The sequence below is a fragment of the Microdochium trichocladiopsis genome, assembly GCF_020744255.1.
Source record: "Microdochium trichocladiopsis strain MPI-CAGE-CH-0230 chromosome Unknown B0I36scaffold_16, whole genome shotgun sequence".
In the NCBI taxonomy this organism is placed as follows: domain Eukaryota; kingdom Fungi; phylum Ascomycota; class Sordariomycetes; order Xylariales; family Microdochiaceae; genus Microdochium; species Microdochium trichocladiopsis.
The window spans coordinates 250,520-265,975 of NW_025763559.1; the positions used below are offsets into that span (position 1 = coordinate 250,520).

The 15,456-nt window shown below is 56.2% G+C and overlaps 6 protein-coding genes across 6 annotated transcripts; 3 read left to right on the forward strand and 3 right to left on the reverse strand.

The window, feature by feature from the left end:
- Nucleotides 1-2,027: 2,027 nt before the first annotated feature.
- Nucleotides 2,028-2,895, reverse strand: B0I36DRAFT_341188 (uncharacterized protein; the record flags this gene model as incomplete). Its single annotated transcript, XM_046155997.1, is given in 2 exon segments — nt 2,028-2,074; nt 2,090-2,895. A coding segment is annotated over 1 exon segment (582 nt), but the record flags the coding sequence as incomplete, so codon positions are not given.
- On the reverse strand, nt 2,830-3,696 carry B0I36DRAFT_400765 (uncharacterized protein). Its single transcript, XM_046161688.1, has 2 exons — nt 3,672-3,696; nt 2,830-3,615 (listed from the first exon to the last, which is right to left on the reverse strand). The coding sequence occupies exon 2, from the start codon at nt 3,527-3,529 to the stop codon at nt 2,897-2,899; it is 633 nt and encodes a 210-aa protein (XP_046004315.1). The 5' UTR covers nt 3,530-3,615; nt 3,672-3,696; the 3' UTR covers nt 2,830-2,896.
- Nucleotides 3,697-4,870: 1,174 nt separating this feature from the next.
- Nucleotides 4,871-5,659, forward strand: B0I36DRAFT_370124 (uncharacterized protein; the record flags this gene model as incomplete). The annotated part of the gene is made up of 1 exon (XM_046159871.1): nt 4,871-5,659. The coding sequence occupies one exon, from the start codon at nt 4,871-4,873 to the stop codon at nt 5,657-5,659; it is 789 nt and encodes a 262-aa protein (XP_046004316.1).
- Nucleotides 5,660-6,484: 825 nt separating this feature from the next.
- B0I36DRAFT_400773 (uncharacterized protein) lies at nt 6,485-9,149 on the reverse strand (the record flags this gene model as incomplete). The annotated part of the gene is given in 3 exon segments (XM_046161689.1): nt 6,485-8,016; nt 8,034-8,951; nt 9,005-9,149. The coding sequence occupies 3 exon segments, from the start codon at nt 9,147-9,149 to the stop codon at nt 6,665-6,667; spliced, it is 2,415 nt and encodes an 804-aa protein (XP_046004317.1). The 3' UTR covers nt 6,485-6,664.
- A 1,202-nt stretch (nt 9,150-10,351) lies between these two features.
- B0I36DRAFT_216334 (uncharacterized protein) lies at nt 10,352-10,939 on the forward strand (the record flags this gene model as incomplete). Its single annotated transcript, XM_046148971.1, has 1 exon — nt 10,352-10,939. A coding segment is annotated over one exon (588 nt), but the record flags the coding sequence as incomplete, so codon positions are not given.
- Nucleotides 10,940-11,663: 724 nt separating this feature from the next.
- B0I36DRAFT_341203 (uncharacterized protein) lies at nt 11,664-15,174 on the forward strand. Its single transcript, XM_046155998.1, has 7 exons — nt 11,664-12,185; nt 12,243-12,311; nt 12,368-12,422; nt 12,480-12,986; nt 13,041-13,226; nt 13,282-13,582; nt 13,637-15,174. The coding sequence occupies exons 1-7, from the start codon at nt 12,148-12,150 to the stop codon at nt 15,106-15,108; spliced, it is 2,628 nt and encodes an 875-aa protein (XP_046004319.1). The 5' UTR covers nt 11,664-12,147; the 3' UTR covers nt 15,109-15,174.
- Nucleotides 15,175-15,456: the final 282 nt, after the last annotated feature.

Sequence of the window (15,456 nt, forward strand, 5' to 3'; positions counted from 1 at the left end):
CCGCACCTGTCTCTTCGCGCGTTCGACGTGTATAACGGTAACGAAGTCTTTGTTGGGATCCGGGTCGACTTTGCGACGTTTGTTAGGCTTTGAAGCCTCCAATGCAGCTTGCAGGCGGTCTTTTTGGTGTTCTGCAGTGGTGTATCGGAGGTTCGAAGTCTCGATTGCCTTCGCCACCTTCTGGAACAGCTTCCTGCACGTCGCTGTCGCCAGCGCAGAATCGCATTTTATCAGTACCTGATGCAATGCATAGATATCGCGACCTGTTTTTGGCGTTTTGACGTCAATTGCGCATAAGGGCGTCAAAAAGTCCGGCTCTGTAGACGTCATTTGGGCCTGATTTGGGCCATCTTGAGATGTCGACTGGGACTCCTCAGGGGTCAACATCACGAACCGGGAGCTCAACGCTTTTGACCTATTGTGTGGCCACACCCCCGTGCCTCTGAAGCCGGCCATTATGTTCTCCTTGTTCATCTTGCTTTTGCGCGCAGTTTCATATGCCTCAAGAAACTCCCGCTTGCCTGGGGTCTCGTTCATGGTGTCGTAAGCAACCTCTGTAACCGCTGTACGGTAGGCCGACTTCACCGCCGAGAACACGCCTACGTCAAGTGGCTGAAGAACATGTGAGGTATGAGCCGGGAGGTAAATCAGCCAGATCTTGTTGATGAAGCATTCCGCCATGAATTCCTCTGTTGCGTGCGACTTATGGCCGTCTAGGAGAAGGCATCGCCACTGACCAGGAATAGCAGGAACCGTGTTGGGGATGAACAACTCCTTGAGCCATTTCAGCGCAATATCATTGCTGGTCCACCCGTTTGGTGAAGTCTCAAAACACCAATGCTTCCATCGATCGATTTTGACGTCAGGAAACCATTGCTGTTGAACGGACTGGCCCTTGAAGATAACCAATGGAGGGATGGAACGACCGCCGGCAGAAATGGCCTCGATTATCGTGATCCAGGTCCTCCTGGCGCCGTCCTTTTTCAACGTGAACTTGCGCAGAGCATCACTGACCACGAAGCCATTGTGACCTAGGCCTTCTGCCACTCCGCACTCGTCCACGTTCCAGATATTCTCGGGCTGCACCTTTCTGCGCTGCAATGACGTCAACCGGTCGAAGAAGATATCAATGTTGGCCTTGCAGGCACCGTTGTACCGTTTGTATTCGATAAGTCGTGATCTCGAGGTTGTCAAGGTTGGGTTTCGGTGGATGAAAGGACGGTACCAGTGCTGCCCAAGATGTGCGGCGGGGTCGTCGATCGACAGCAGCCGCATCGCGAAGTGCTTGAATTGCTTCAATGGTGCTGCATAGCCCAGCTTGGCTTGGTCGAGGGCCCAGGAGACCATATAGTCTTCCTGGGTGACGGAGAGGGCTTGTCGGACTTGGTATTTTTGCTTGAAGGTTGGAACGGCCTTGAGGCGACGACGTAGGTAGGATCTGTCGACTTCGTGTAGTTTGGCAGCTGTCGCAATAGGTACGCCAGCCTCGATGTCGTCCAGTGCGCGGCGGGCGCGCAATTAGTAGTCTTTTGGCACCATGACGATAGCCTCATTTTTGGGGTTTGTAATGGTCGTAATTATGTCGCAGAGAGACGCGAGGAAACAGGTTTATATGGCAGATTGTATAGTGGGGTGTTTGAACGCGTCGCGTCGCGACCCCTAGTCGTGATGCGCCCTGGTCGCGAGGCGGAGGGTGGACTTATCGAGCCGCTCGAATTGCCGATGTCGCGGTCGCCGGGGAATCCCGATATGCTCATATGCTCGAAGAGGTAGGGCATATTCTAGGAAGAGAAGTCGCTGGTTGTAGATCAAGGCTGAAAGGAATGGTGTATAAAGCTTTGCTGTGCGAAAGCCTCTGCCGTCTGGGTTGATGCTAAGAATACCACTGAAGTACACGAGATGGGTTGAGCTGGGATCGCCGTCGGCGAAGTCTTCGGTACAGAATGTAATACACAGCTTGAATAGCAATTCGAGAAGCTGGCTCAGTGCTGGGCTGAGGACGATCAGTTGATTCTGCAGTGTACTTGCGTCTTGGACCTTGTCTGTTGTCTCGCTTTGTCCGTCGCTGAGCTCCGAGTCGCTGACATCTTCGTCGGAGTGGCCGCTCTTATTATCGTCCTCGTCGTCCTCGTCGTTCTCGCCGTCTTCGTCGTTCTCGTCGTCTTCGTCGTCCCGACTTATCTTAGTGGTATCTCGTTGGGAGTCCGACTTGGTGTCTTGCCGATAGGAGTTAAACGAGCGTTTTCTCGACAGACGTTTGGCTAAGGGTTTTGAGACGGACTGTTTCTGTTCCCTATTACTCGGTGTTGGAGTAGGCCGTTCTTCCTTAGCTGTCGGCCGCAGCTGACGAGCGGGCTTTCCAGCTAGGATCCACCGAAGGAGCTGTTCCTCGTTCCAAGCTTCGTGGGACCAGATAGTACCAAGTAGCTGCTGCTGCTCCGAATTAAATCGGACGGGGAGAAGGTCTTGTCGTTGGAAGCTTGGTAGGCGGTAGGTACGGAAGATGAAGGCGATGAAACGCTGGAAGGTCTTGAGATACTTCTGTCGGCTCGATCTTGCCGATACTAGTGTAAATGGCTTGGGATAGATCTTGTCTGGGTGGAGGCTTCGGAACCAGCAGAGGACTGCACGAGAAGTTTCGCGGGCTGTCTGCTCACAGCGAAAAAGTACCCAGTCGACCATAGTAACGAGCCCGGATATCTTTATCTCGTCTGCTCGAATACTAATGTAGGGAGTGGTTGTAGGATATAGTCCTCTTCCAAGGTGAAGGAGTCTTGTGGGTGGATTGCAGGGTATAGCTGTGAGGGCCTTCAGCACTGCACAGTTGGCGCCCTCGAAGATCTGCTGCCATCCCGTCCGGTCTAGCCATGGCTTGCTCTGAGAGATAGCAGTCCGTCTATCGTTTGGGTCTTTCCTTGTCGAATCGTACCCCGAGAAAACAGGTCGTTCGGGCGTCTCGGGGGGGGGGGGGGGGTTGTTTTGCTACGCGGCCAGGGACTAGACGACCTGTTTTCCCATCTGCATCGGTTACAGTCCAATATCGTCGATTCGGGCCGCCTCCCCAAGACTGTAGGTAGACATCGTCGTAGAGTAGGCCAATCCGCGGTCGGGTCGCGGTTTGCCCGTCGAGGTGGCTCTGCGAGATATGCCTCGTAAGCTCATGGAAGCTTATTGTCAAGAAGACGCATTTGCGGCAGCTGAAGCCATCGTAGGTCAGGAGATGCGGATGGGGCCTGGAACTAGACGGCGGCAGAGCTGCCTCTGTAGGATTGCGGAAGCCTGAAGAGTAGTGATCGCGTATATGCTCTGGAAGTCCTAAGCGCTCGGCTAGAGGGATACTGTGCTTATTCCACAGGTGTGCGGTGACCTGGGCTCCATGTGGGGAAATCGCGTGTCGACAATCGGGTCTGCGGCAGATCAGGACATTGTATGTTGGATCGGCGTAAAGCTGAAGGTATGTGAAAACGGGGTCGGGATCCTTGTGGCCTTCCGGCGTCGTTGGTGAGTTGGTCGGTACGTGGTTCCGCATCGCATCGTATTACTGCAGGCTGTTCTGCTGCTGTTGGTATTGTGGATTGTCGGTGGATCGTGGGTTACTGGGAAAAGAAGGGAAATCTGGGGTAACGAACTAAGACTAAATCCGCCGAAAAAGGGGTTGGAATGACGCGTACCTCTAATGCGCACAGACGTTTCGTAGGACATGACATGTCTATGAAGAGAATGAGAGAGACTTCACGATATGCAGGGATGCTGTCGGACATGTGGGGCGTGTGGAACCCGAGGATTTAGACTAAATCCCCCGTGGAATAATACAGTAGGCGGGCTTCCCGGCCGGGAATGATGGTCAGGTTTGCAGGAGGATCGCAAGCAAAACACCGAGCGCTCGTCGAGGAAAGACCTGGCGGCTTGGACCGGGAAGAACTCTGCGCCTTATCTTTACAAGGAGGAATGGCGGAACAACTAACCTGCGACGAAGCTACGAATATTCGAACCGCTGTAACACTTACGCCAGAGAGGGCCGATTACCGAGACCGATGGTATTTCAAGGATGCCACACCACCCATGCGTATCGCGAAGCAATGATTCCGCGAGGGTGGCCTGCTCTTGCTCTTTGGGCACCCACGTATTGGCTTTGACACTCCCAACCCGTAAGTCCCGTTTTGATTGTTAAATAGATAGAGGTTATTAACACAAGGTGATCCCCTGTATGGATGGCCCATGTGGAAAATACGCCACAGGCCGTCTCCCGCCAAGGAGGACTGTTATGGGAAGCTGTTTGCTCATCTCCGGAAAACGTTGAAGTCATTCCTGGAGCGCCCGGAAGACTGGCTCGGAAGACGTGGGATGCCGCGGGTCGCGTCAGTGTCAGCGGGGATCGCAGCAGTCGTTCCATTGGCTGAAGCACAGCCGAGTCGAGGAGAGTAGCAGGCCGAGGGCGTGGTTCGAAGTCATTGTGAGGAACTGTCGGAGCCGGTGGTCGAGAAGTACGTGAGGGTTTCGATCGAAGAACCTGGTCAGGTCGTCGGCGTTTCGATTGGGCTGCACGAGTGGGCCGCGCAGGACCAAAAGACCAATTAGAAGGCGGAAGTCGTGGCGGCGACACGCTCCCCGCGTTCGGCTTTTCCAACCCACCTCCACTCCACTCCTCTCTATTCCCTCGCGCGTCGTTGATATCTCTTCTCGCGTAACTCTTCGCACGACTTCCTCTTTGCGGCGGCCTCGTCGAGCGGGCTCCTTCCGTGCGTTCTGCAAACAGAGTGCCCACCCCACCCTCACGAGCCTTGAATCTTCGCTCGGGCGACGTCACATCTTTCGTCACCTTCTTCACGTCGCCTCCCCCGCCTACCTGCGGACAATGGAAGCTTCCGCAATGCCCTCCACAAGCGCTGGCTTCAAGTTTCTGGCCTTGCCTCTCGAGATTCGCCAGCAGATTTACAGGCTCTGCGTGCCTCAGAATCTCCTGATTGGGAGTGAGTCGGTCGAACGAGAGTTCGCTCGCTTCGAGAACTTTGTGCACTACGACGATAGCAACAAAGAAGTCGTACACGGCCTTGACAACTGCTGCCGGGCTTCCGACGCCGCATGCCCTCCAAGATTCACCAATCCTCGTCGGCGCGCCATTCCTGGCCTTCTTCTCGTCTCCCGCCAGGTCTCTGCAGAGGCGCAGATTGCTATGTACGCCGGAAACACCTTCCAGTTCTTCTTGAATGGCGCTATGGCGGCCCATTCCGGGGACGGCATCGCCAAGTTCTATCCGGAGACGAGAGCCAAAATGCGGAAGCTCATACTCTTCACTGGCGCTCCATTTTGCTACCTCAACTTTCCGAATATTTCGCCACGGTACGACATATGGGATGACGCCTTGAAAAACATTTCGGTCCTCGGCGTCGTCGCCCTGCCGCCACACTATAGCAGAGGCAGGTTTTGGGCGGCCGAGGAGACGAAGCACGTGGAGATGAAAGATATCGTCGACTACCTCTCTGGCGTACTCCCAAGGACCGCCCGGATTGTCGTCGACGCGGACCGGTATAGCGACACGGTGCAGATCTGGGAGGAGGGTCTCCCCGGCCGCTGTCACTTTCAGCGGCTGCGCGCGGGGGACATGGGCTTCGGGAGGGGCCTTTACCCAACGGCCGACTCTGACTCTGACTCGGAGTAACGGCGATGATCTCAACCACTCCGAGGCCCAGAACAGATAACTCTAGACGACGAGGACAGATGGAGGAAAGGGGAACCACCCCTAAGTCGCGTATGGGCTGTGCGATCATGCTGGAGGACTCGGTGGAGAGCTGTCCGTCCTTTGCCGCGACGTACACATGCTCGTCGCCCATCTGGGATGCCACGTCCTCAGTGGCGAAGGTTAGATCGATTGTAGATTCTCCGTCTTTCTATGCTATGAGTCTGAGGAGCAAGCATCCGGTTCGATGTGTCTTGTCCACCGCTTCCAGCTCTAGTGTGGCATAGGACCCCGATAAGCTCGGCCCCACGCCTTGGACGCCCGAGGATTCCGATCACCCGTCAGACAAGAGGGTCGACCCAGCGAGCCAGGAGATCGAGTTGACAACCCAGGGTGAGGAGGTTGAATCGGCCAGCTGAAGGACGATCGACCAGGAAACCCTCGGGAGGACCCGGAATTCGACCAAGGGTTCGACGGCAGCAGCCCAGGAACCCGGGCCGAGGGCCTCGGCTTGTTGGGGTTGTACTGTGCGGGTATCTCCAGTATTGAGTTGTGTGACGAGGAGGATGGCAGTCGTTGTAAGGGAGGAGGCGGTCGTGGGCGGGATCGAAGCAGCGCCCATGCGCATTCTGCCCCAGATTTCGGGCCTGTGGTCGAAACGGGGCCGGCAGTACGCAAAAATGGGGCCCGCTAGCAAGATGCCGGAAGATGACTACCTAAGTTCTAGAAATACTGTACAGTACAGTACAGTACCTGGCTAGTCTTATCTAGGAAAGAAGATACCGGGGCCTAAAAACAGCGTGTCGGCGGCCATTGGCGTCGAACCATGCCTCGACCGCAGCCTGCGAGTCATCCGCCTCCACCTGACCTCCCCCAAAAGGCCGCTCGAACCACTCGGGCCAGAAGCCGCCAAACTCCCAGTCGATGATGGCCCTGGGGTAAGATGCGGGAGAAAGGGATCCGGAGGCCGAGGTCCAAAGCTTTTCTCTAATCCGCGAGGCCGTCTCCCGCCAACACTTTGGGGTCCTTCTGGGCTTCTCCAAGGATCTCCTTCATCCTCACATACAATCCTATGTCCTCTCTTTCCCACCTCCCACCACTCGGGAATACCACTTTCCGCAACTTGTTGACCCAAGGTATCAACGGTTGGTAGTATGGAGTGAAGTTCTCTTCTGCGGATCTGATGAAGTCCCCTTCATGAGATACTTGTCCCTTCTTCTCCTTCGCCAACAATTGCATGCTGATGTAATTCCACTGGTCAAACTCAGGAACAACCCTGCTAAGCGGAGACGAAATGGCGTTCTCGTCGGGGTCGGCCGCCAAATCCTTGCTTCTGCTCCGGGAATTGTTCGCATCTGGGTCATAGTGGATGCATATCCAGAAGAGGACCCAAAAGAATGACTCAAGATCGTGCATGAAGGAATGCTGCTCGCCTAAAAGGGCCCCGATTGCCATGAATGCTCTCGTGCCGGTCTTGCCCTTCGCTCCGGAGGCGCTTTGACGTTGTTCTCTGACGGCGAGGTCTAGGTCGATCAAGAACGAACGCCATGAGATGTTGTCGTCGTCCTCGTTGATCATGAGATTATTGATGGAGATGTCTCTGTGAAGGAAGCCGGCTTTGCGCAGGGATTCGTGCCCTTCAATGCAACCCTCTAGTGCGGCAAGGAGAGCCGATCGGGAGCTCGCGTTGTAGATGGGTTCTCCGTAGTCTTGAAGAATGACACGTCGATGCACCCGGTTTGACATGGCGTTGCTGCTAGCCTTCGTTGGAGATGCCGAACAGGATCGCTTGCTGGGGGGCAGCGCGGCGCCAGTTTGACTCGAAGACCGCTTCTTGCCAGCGATGCTGTTGCTGCGGCCCTTCCGCGAAGCGCCAGACATGGTGGTACTCGGTGGAGGCATCGAGCGTTCCGACCGGTAGTTCGTAGCTCTGGTAACATCTAACCCTCCCCGCACGTTGCTTCGAATGTCGTCATCCTTACCGTGAACCCGAACAGTCTCGTGGTGATAGTATCGGGCCATGTTGACGACGCCTTTGCCAGTCGCCTCGCGTAACAGTTCGCCTTCCTCATCGCGTTCCGTATATTGCCACGAATCCTTGATAACAAGTAGTGACTGGGGTTGTCCTTCGCGGTGGGCTTTCCAGCAAGTCGTCGCCCGGCCAGCTATGCAAGGTGCGCGTTTCATCACCCGATCAATGATGAGGCGTTCTGTTGAGCCGTCCCGCTCGATCTCGATAAATCGTTCGTTGTTTGCCGTCATGATTGTCGGATCGAACCCAAGCTCCTCCTCGTTCATCCAGAGAAAGCCGAGGACCGTGGACACAAACTGCAGTCCATCTTTGTTGATGTCGAACTGTTCGGATGCGACCCCCCCAGCCGGTCAAACTCCCATATCCTCATGAGAGATCCGCAAATAGTGAAGCCTAAAACGAACCGACGGGTGTCTTGAGCAGCGAGAACCTCTCTCGCGTACCTCCCAAGATCAAGCCATGCCTTGGACGCTGTGTCGGCCAATGGATTGCTTTTCAGCTCGCCGGGGACGAGGACCCGCGACCAGTGGCATTGAGAATCCTTGTCGGCCTTGGTGTCGTTCACGAAGCCGACGTCCAATTTGCGTTCCCCTGTGGAACCGCGGATTGGCTTGTTGGGTTGTGCCAATGGTCTCCGTCGACATGCCGGGTTTGACCCGTGGTGTTCTGCAAAGGCCGCCAGCTTCTCGCACAAGCCCGCAAACCAGCTCAAGACGTCGTCCTGGTTTGCGTCTTTTGGCCATCCGCTCCAGCCTTCATGGAAGAGCGGATTGCTGCCTCCCTTGCATTCCTTGAAGACGGCCTCGGCCGCTGTCTCAAGACCGGCCACACGTCCGAAATATGTCTCGCAGAAGCGAGGAAGCCCGACGTAGAGAGGACCAAGCTCCAACTTAAGGACTCTGTCCACATCTTTGCGGCCTTCGGAGGAGTTCGCGAAGCTGCTCGTGTTGTGCAGCCAAGGGGTTTGGTGGAGGGATGATGCTGTCGGTCGGGGCGGCGGAGTGGATTCGGTGACGGCGTGGTAGACTTCATTCCAGATAACTGCGTCGTCCAGGTCATCGGCGATGGCTGCTTTTAGGAGAGGTTTGACGCGGACGAGATCGAAGCCGTCGGAGCTGACAGCCGAGTTAAGTTTGAGGAGATCGTTACGAAGGGTCCCATGGCCGGCCTTTGATCGTAGGAAGCGAACCGCGGAGAGGTTTCGTAAAGCGAAGAGCAGGTCGAGAACAAGATTCTGGAGATCTGCACGATGATTAGAGGGGCACACTGGGCCGAAGCTGTGGTGTCGTTCTTACCTTCTTGGCCGAGCCGATCTAGCGAGTCCGGAGTGCAGGGGACGCTCGCGTCTTCGCAGATCGGACCGAATGAAGCGCGGAAGGCATCAAGGCCTTTGCCAATGGGGTTCTCCTTGATGATCTGTGACCGCGCTTGGTCTGCCATGGTCGACGGAATGCGATGGTGAGAAGGACGGGGAAGGCCGAGGGAGGTCGCGCGACACGACATTTTGGGCGGTGGGGAATTTGCCGCCCAGCCACCGACGCACCCGATTCTCAGCCCCTGCACCGTTAGTCAGCAGCTTCATGGTACAGAAGTGGGCCCCCGACCAACCAATCAACATGCGCTATTCACCAGGGACGTCGAGAAGAGCAACGAGAACGCGAAGAGTGATGACTGCACATGCGGGAGTTTGGTATCTGATGTCAACGAGGGAGTGGGTTGTGGTCGAGAAGATAATGGGCGTTCGTGGTTGCGTGGGTGGACGGAGACGCGACGCAGGCAGGCGCGCTGCTATCCAATGGATCCGGCTCGGCGGAAAAAGTCCGGCTGGAGATCCTCAACGTCCAGCAGCAATATCGCCGCATAGAATCGCCCAGACACTGCGAGAATTCGGATAATGTTGATGGAAAACTGCTGCTCAGGGAGCTTTGTGAATGTGGGAGTACGGCCCCGTGAAGGTCCAGGTTCGCAAGCGTCAATGGCTCCAGGAGTTGGTCATGGCACGCTTTTCTACTGCCACTCCCAGTTACCAACCACGACGGAAGGGAGGCCGCCTCAAGAGTTACGCGAGGACAGAATGCAGGCTGAGGGCGCAGGGACAGCGTCGTCCGGCTGCCTCTGAGAATCCCGGGTCCTCGCCTCTCCGGCGTTCCCTGTACCGCAGACGGCTGGTGCTTCAGGGGCTTCTCAGTCCAATCCAAGTCTGTGCGTGCGCCTGGCTCAGCCCCGCATGCACGTCGGCTATTGCGTTCTGGATGTCGTTTTCGGTGTATTTGGGCATTGTGCTGGCTCTGACGCGTTCAAACACCAATAAATCAATGAAACAGACGTGTTCTACGCGTTCTGTCGCGTCAAAAAGAGGTGGTCAATGTGGGTAGTTTGGGTGGGTTTTGGTGGTGGTGAGGTGTCGGAATCCAGGGGGTGTCGGAATCCGGGTGCCTCGACTTACGTATTTCCTGGTTTGCAAAATACGCTAAACTGGTTGAGCTACAATACATTCGGCCGTGGCAATGACGACTATAAGCACCAGCTTATCGGCTATGGCAGTGCGCTACGAGTCTGACGGCGGCGTTACTGGGGGCCAGGTCGGTCTGCTAAGCTGGTCTGCGAGCACCGGCGGCGGCGGCGGGAGTAGCGGTGGTCCGGAGCACCGGGTCCTGATCTGCATGTCGTGTAGGGTCAGGATTCGGCCAGGCGACGGCGTACAGCTGCACTTCTGGCGGATCCACCGCCTAAAGGGCGAGGTGATGCGACAGATCCTCGATTACAGCTACACGGCCGAGCCGATCGCCAACCCACAGGCCGTCCCGGTACCCGCCGACGGTTCGCCTTACGTGGAGCAGCTACCAATCGTCGACGGCCTCAGCTGCTCGGACTGCCGCTTCCTTACGACGAGCCGGAAGCTGATCAGGGTCCACCGCTCGCAGTCAGGACACGACAGTACCTGGAAGGAGGTACGACTTCAGATCTTATCGCGAGGAAGCCGCGCTCGGTACTGGGTAGTCGAGCAAGTACAGGGTAGCATAGGACCTGACGGGACGACTAGCCTTAGGTCCACCGCCTCCGGCTCCCCTCAACGTCTGCTAGCAGACCGTCTTACGAGATACGAAGAAAGCCTGGCGGCCGAGCTAGAGGAGACGCGGCGGATAGTTGACAGCCGGCAAGGGCCTGACTTCGAGTCGACCTGGGTTCGCGAGATGGGCTGGGCGAGACACCTCGCCGGGAGCGACATGGGCGTGCACTTCCGGACGAGCTTGAGCGCCCTATCTGCTGCAGCGCGCGCCAAACTCCGGGGCGATGCAGAAATTATTGAACAGGGCCGCCTCCTCCGGCTCGGGGCGAGCTTCGAACGGCTTATCGCGAAGGCTCTCGAGCGGACAGCGCAAGTGCCGAACGAGGTGCTCCGCTACCTAGCCAACTATCCGCTCGATAATAGGTGCGAAACGATCCCTGAAAAGGCTGAAAAGGACGCTGCGCCAAGGCAGATTGGGGGGCATGCCTGTTGGCAGATCCGGCTTTGCCCCTGCTCTTGCATGAGCTGAATGAGTGCTCCCAACCCCACTTCCTCGAGAGCCTGATGCTCATCTCTTTTCTTTGCACAAGGCTTCCTGCCTTTCATTCATCAGTCGATTTTGTATTTGGTGAACTTGGGTCAGAATAGATCAAGCAAGTCGTATCTGGCGGCGCTAAACGATTGGTTGCAAGCTGTCGCGTCTGGTGATGACCGAGGCCGACCTGGCCGCAGTTCGGCGCCTGGATGAGCTTGGTGGAAAGGGTGGTCACCAGTGTGCGCCACAATGGCAAGAAGAAACTCAGCTGAAACCCAGGGATGCATAGATTTATCTGGGTGCCATCGCTGCAGGGGGTCCAGGAACGGCGATGATCGGCGGGGTTCAATGCAACTGGTTCTGTGTGGTCCCTTGCATGAAGTTTACGCACGCGGGTCAATACCGCCTCGAATCTGCCAGCGCATTCATCCCCAGTCGTCGCCTAAGATCGGGCAAAGGGCCGAAGCCACACGGCGCCGGCGGCTAATCTCTCGTTCCAGTCCCGCTGATAACACAGTAGCCTGCTTGCCCGTCCTGCATCTGCCATCTCAAGTCGTCGAGGGACCCTTGGCAATGCGGGAGGGAACGGCTGAGAAAGATGTCAAGATTTCTCGTGCCCATGAATCTTGAACGGACAATCCAAAGTGCATGACATCCGCCAGCTCTCAATTTCCAACCCACTTCATGCGATTTCCACACTCGCACCGAAGCTCAGAAGACGCGGGCTACGATGGCAGAGCGCTTCTAACCGGCGGATATCGCGGCAAATACAGCAATCCTTCAGTTCGAAGCTTGTCGAGCGACCGAAGACTCCATCGGCGCTAGAGCCACCCCTCCAGTTTGTCTCAGTTCATCACAAAGCTTGGGCGAATCTCCGCTAAACGCCGCTCGCGATGTCAACATCATCCGAAGAGCTTACCCCTTACCTAGGGCAAGTCGTCCCCTTCTCAGTAAATGCTGGCCTTCTCGCGCTCAGCTATATCGTCAGTCTCATCGGAGCCGGATCAACACTTGAGTTGATCAACCGGCGGACGTCTCGAAGAGGGCTTTACAACCAGTCAGTCTCTCCGTGCGCAAAGCTGCTATGGGATACTTCCGCTAATCCCAGGCCAGCATGCTTCTATGTGGCGCAGCCATCTCGATGGGAGGGATTGCGATCTGGTCCATGGTGCGCTGGGCTGTCTTCCGTCCTGAAGCTCGTTCATAAGTACTGACGTGTCCTCAGCATTTCGTAGGTAACAGAGCAGTCACTCTCCTCAATGGAGAGCCAGAGCTGCAAATAGCCTACTCGGTCCCTATCACGGCCCTCTCCTTCTTCGTGCCCATCGTCGTCCTCCTCGTCGCATTCCTCGCCGTGTCGACGACGAACAAGGTATACTGGTGGCGCATCGCCTTGTCGGGATGCCTATCCGGGTGCGCCATCTGCGGGATGCACTACCTCGGCAATGCATCCATCAACAACTACCGATGCATTTACGCCGTCGCCAACGTCGCGGGCGCCGCCGTGATCGCCGCCGCTGCGAGTACTGTCGCCCTAGCGCTATTCTTTGTGTTCAGAGTGGCATGGACGAACTCGCTGTGGAGGAGAGTGGGATGTGCAATCGTACTGGCTGGTGCAGTGTCGGGCATGCATTGGTGTGCCGCGATGGGCACGAGCTACGAGTTGCTGCGCTTAAACTTGAAGGAGAGTGGCTCTTCTCGGGATACAACCGTCATCCCGGTTATATGTCTCGTGAGTCTCAGCCCATTCCGCCAACTTGAAAGTGCTAACAGTCTTCCTCTGCAGTCAATTGGCGCCTGCTTCATCATGGCAGGCATAGCGATTTACTCGGCACGGATACGCAAGGGCTATGCAAGTAAGGCCCAGCGAATAGTTCTCGCTTCTGCAGTGTTCGACAAACGGGGGAGGATTCTAGTCACGCCCGATGGCGTGCTCCCCAGTGAAGAGATCACGGACTCTTTTCTCCAGAAGGTGGTGGAGTTGCCTTACTACCAATATAGTTGCAGATCGACTAACAGTGGCTTAGTCTCATGATGCTGTCTTCAGCACGGCACATCCGCTCTTTCACTGGATGTTCCGGGCATCTCGAGAGTGGTCAAGTCTCTTGCCCCTAATTGGGCGTATGAACAGTCATTTGGCCGGCCTTCCGCACAAACCAGGCAATAACAGAATTGGGATAAAGTTGATTCATGAGGATGGCAAACTAGCAGACAACTACGATATTATATTCCGCGAGCTATTCTGCCTGGCTGCTGCTACACTGGCTGAGAAGATGCGAGAGAGTCTGACAGATGTGGGCATATTGTGGGATGAAATCTTCGCCACAGGTACGGCGTGCTGAAGAGTCCTGTTCATGGACAAGAATCGCTGATACTATATAGGAACACCCTGTCCCGCTTCCCGGGACGGCGACGATTTGGCTCAGAAGCGACAGGGTCCTCGCTCCCGGGAGTATGCTCCGGGTTCCCTAATGATTCTGGTACGCCGGGTGGAAAGCCAGCGTCTTGTTGACAAGCTGGGAGCAATGGGATACCTCTTTGCAGAGGTGCGTCAGGTGTCGCATATCATCGGCACCCGGATGCAGATCAAGACTGCTAATCTCGAAGACAACCTACGGGTAATGTCCAACAGCTTACAGGACACGATGCTGGACCCTGGAATTCACCTCGGTCTCTTTGCTGTCCGAGCCCGACTAGACAACCGCGGATTCGACGTTCTAGTCAGAAAGGAAGCGCGCAACCTCCTCCCGACCACGAAGCTATCCTTGGAGCGGCTCGAGGAGTGGCAGGTGGTTTTCCTGCGCCGCCTGGAGGGTCTGAACTTTGCTGCTGCTGTGGAGAAACTAGACCGAATGAAAGGGGACTGTTCGCCACAGGAGGCACAGCTAGTACGCATCCTCCTGAACGCCATGAAAGTGTTCCGAAGCTCAATCAGCGATCCGGTTTTCGACACGGCAACTCTGTCGTCGACAATCGTTCGCGTACCCTGTCGTCCAGCCACTGATGTCGCTCGGCCGATGAACTGCTCCCTCCTCACATTCAGCATGGTGCTGCCAATCCACGCCGGACCCACTGTGCACAAGTTCAAGTTCATCCCCCTCCAGTTTTTCAAGACGCACCAGCTCGTATACAAGAACTCACCATACCACGCTGCTTTCGCGCGGGACGTGCACCGCGAGATGTCATCTGTGCTGAACTCAGTGTCAGTCGGCCCTCCGCCACTCGTTCGCTCGGGGACGTCACCCCCCGCGCGCCGAATGATGTCGCCTTTCTCCAGACTCAGACGTCAACAAGGGAAGTACCGCTTCGGCGCCGTCGATGCGGCGGGCAACATCATCTCGACCAGTCAAGAGCGCCTTTCGACGACGATCTTCGACAAACTGAGCATCAAGAGCAGCCAGGAGCACGACCCAATGTCGCCAATGCTGCTGGGCGGAGAGAAACTGTCAGATGATGGGCAAGCGCTTCCAATGGGGTATCCTCAGCACCACCAGCAACTACGGCTCGGTGGGATCATGGTCTCGCAGGAGATTACTGTTGACGTTCAGGAAGTCAGCAGAGTTGAGCCGAGGAGTCTTCCGGCGGCATATACGCCCAGCGATCACCGACGGATTCCAACGGTGTTGGTACGGTGGAAGGGTAACCAGGGGGTGGCGGGTAAAGGCGACAGGACGAATCGTGAAAGTCTCGGGAGTGGTGGGGGACCCGGGGAGCAGGAGTCTGCTATCGAGATGAATGACGTGACTGGTGTTCTTCGTTTCGGGTCGTCGAATGTCGAAGTCAAGAAGGAGGATGAAGAGGTCACTTTCGTAGAGGAACTGTTTGCAGCCTGCATGGGTGAGATAGTGAAATAATGCCTAATACAGAAGCAACTAAAAATATCCGGACATCAGCTCGGCCTCTGAGTTGTACCGAATGACTCAGGCTCTGAGGAGGAGGGGGCGTCGTCGGTGGAGGCGTCTGTTAGGCTAGGGTAAAGAACCTTGAGTGGTTGTCGGCCACGGCGTTCCTGTGTCTATGTTAATACGTTTCTGGGTTCGTTGATTCGAGGCTCCGCGATTGTCGGGTCTGTCGGCTGCTGCACCCATCACCGCTCTCGCGATTTGTTTTGCTTTTTTCTGCTGCAGGAGGTCTAGAATGTCGTTTCTGGCCCCGGTAGACGCCACTGGTCTACGGCTGAACTGGCGGGCGCGCAATGTTGT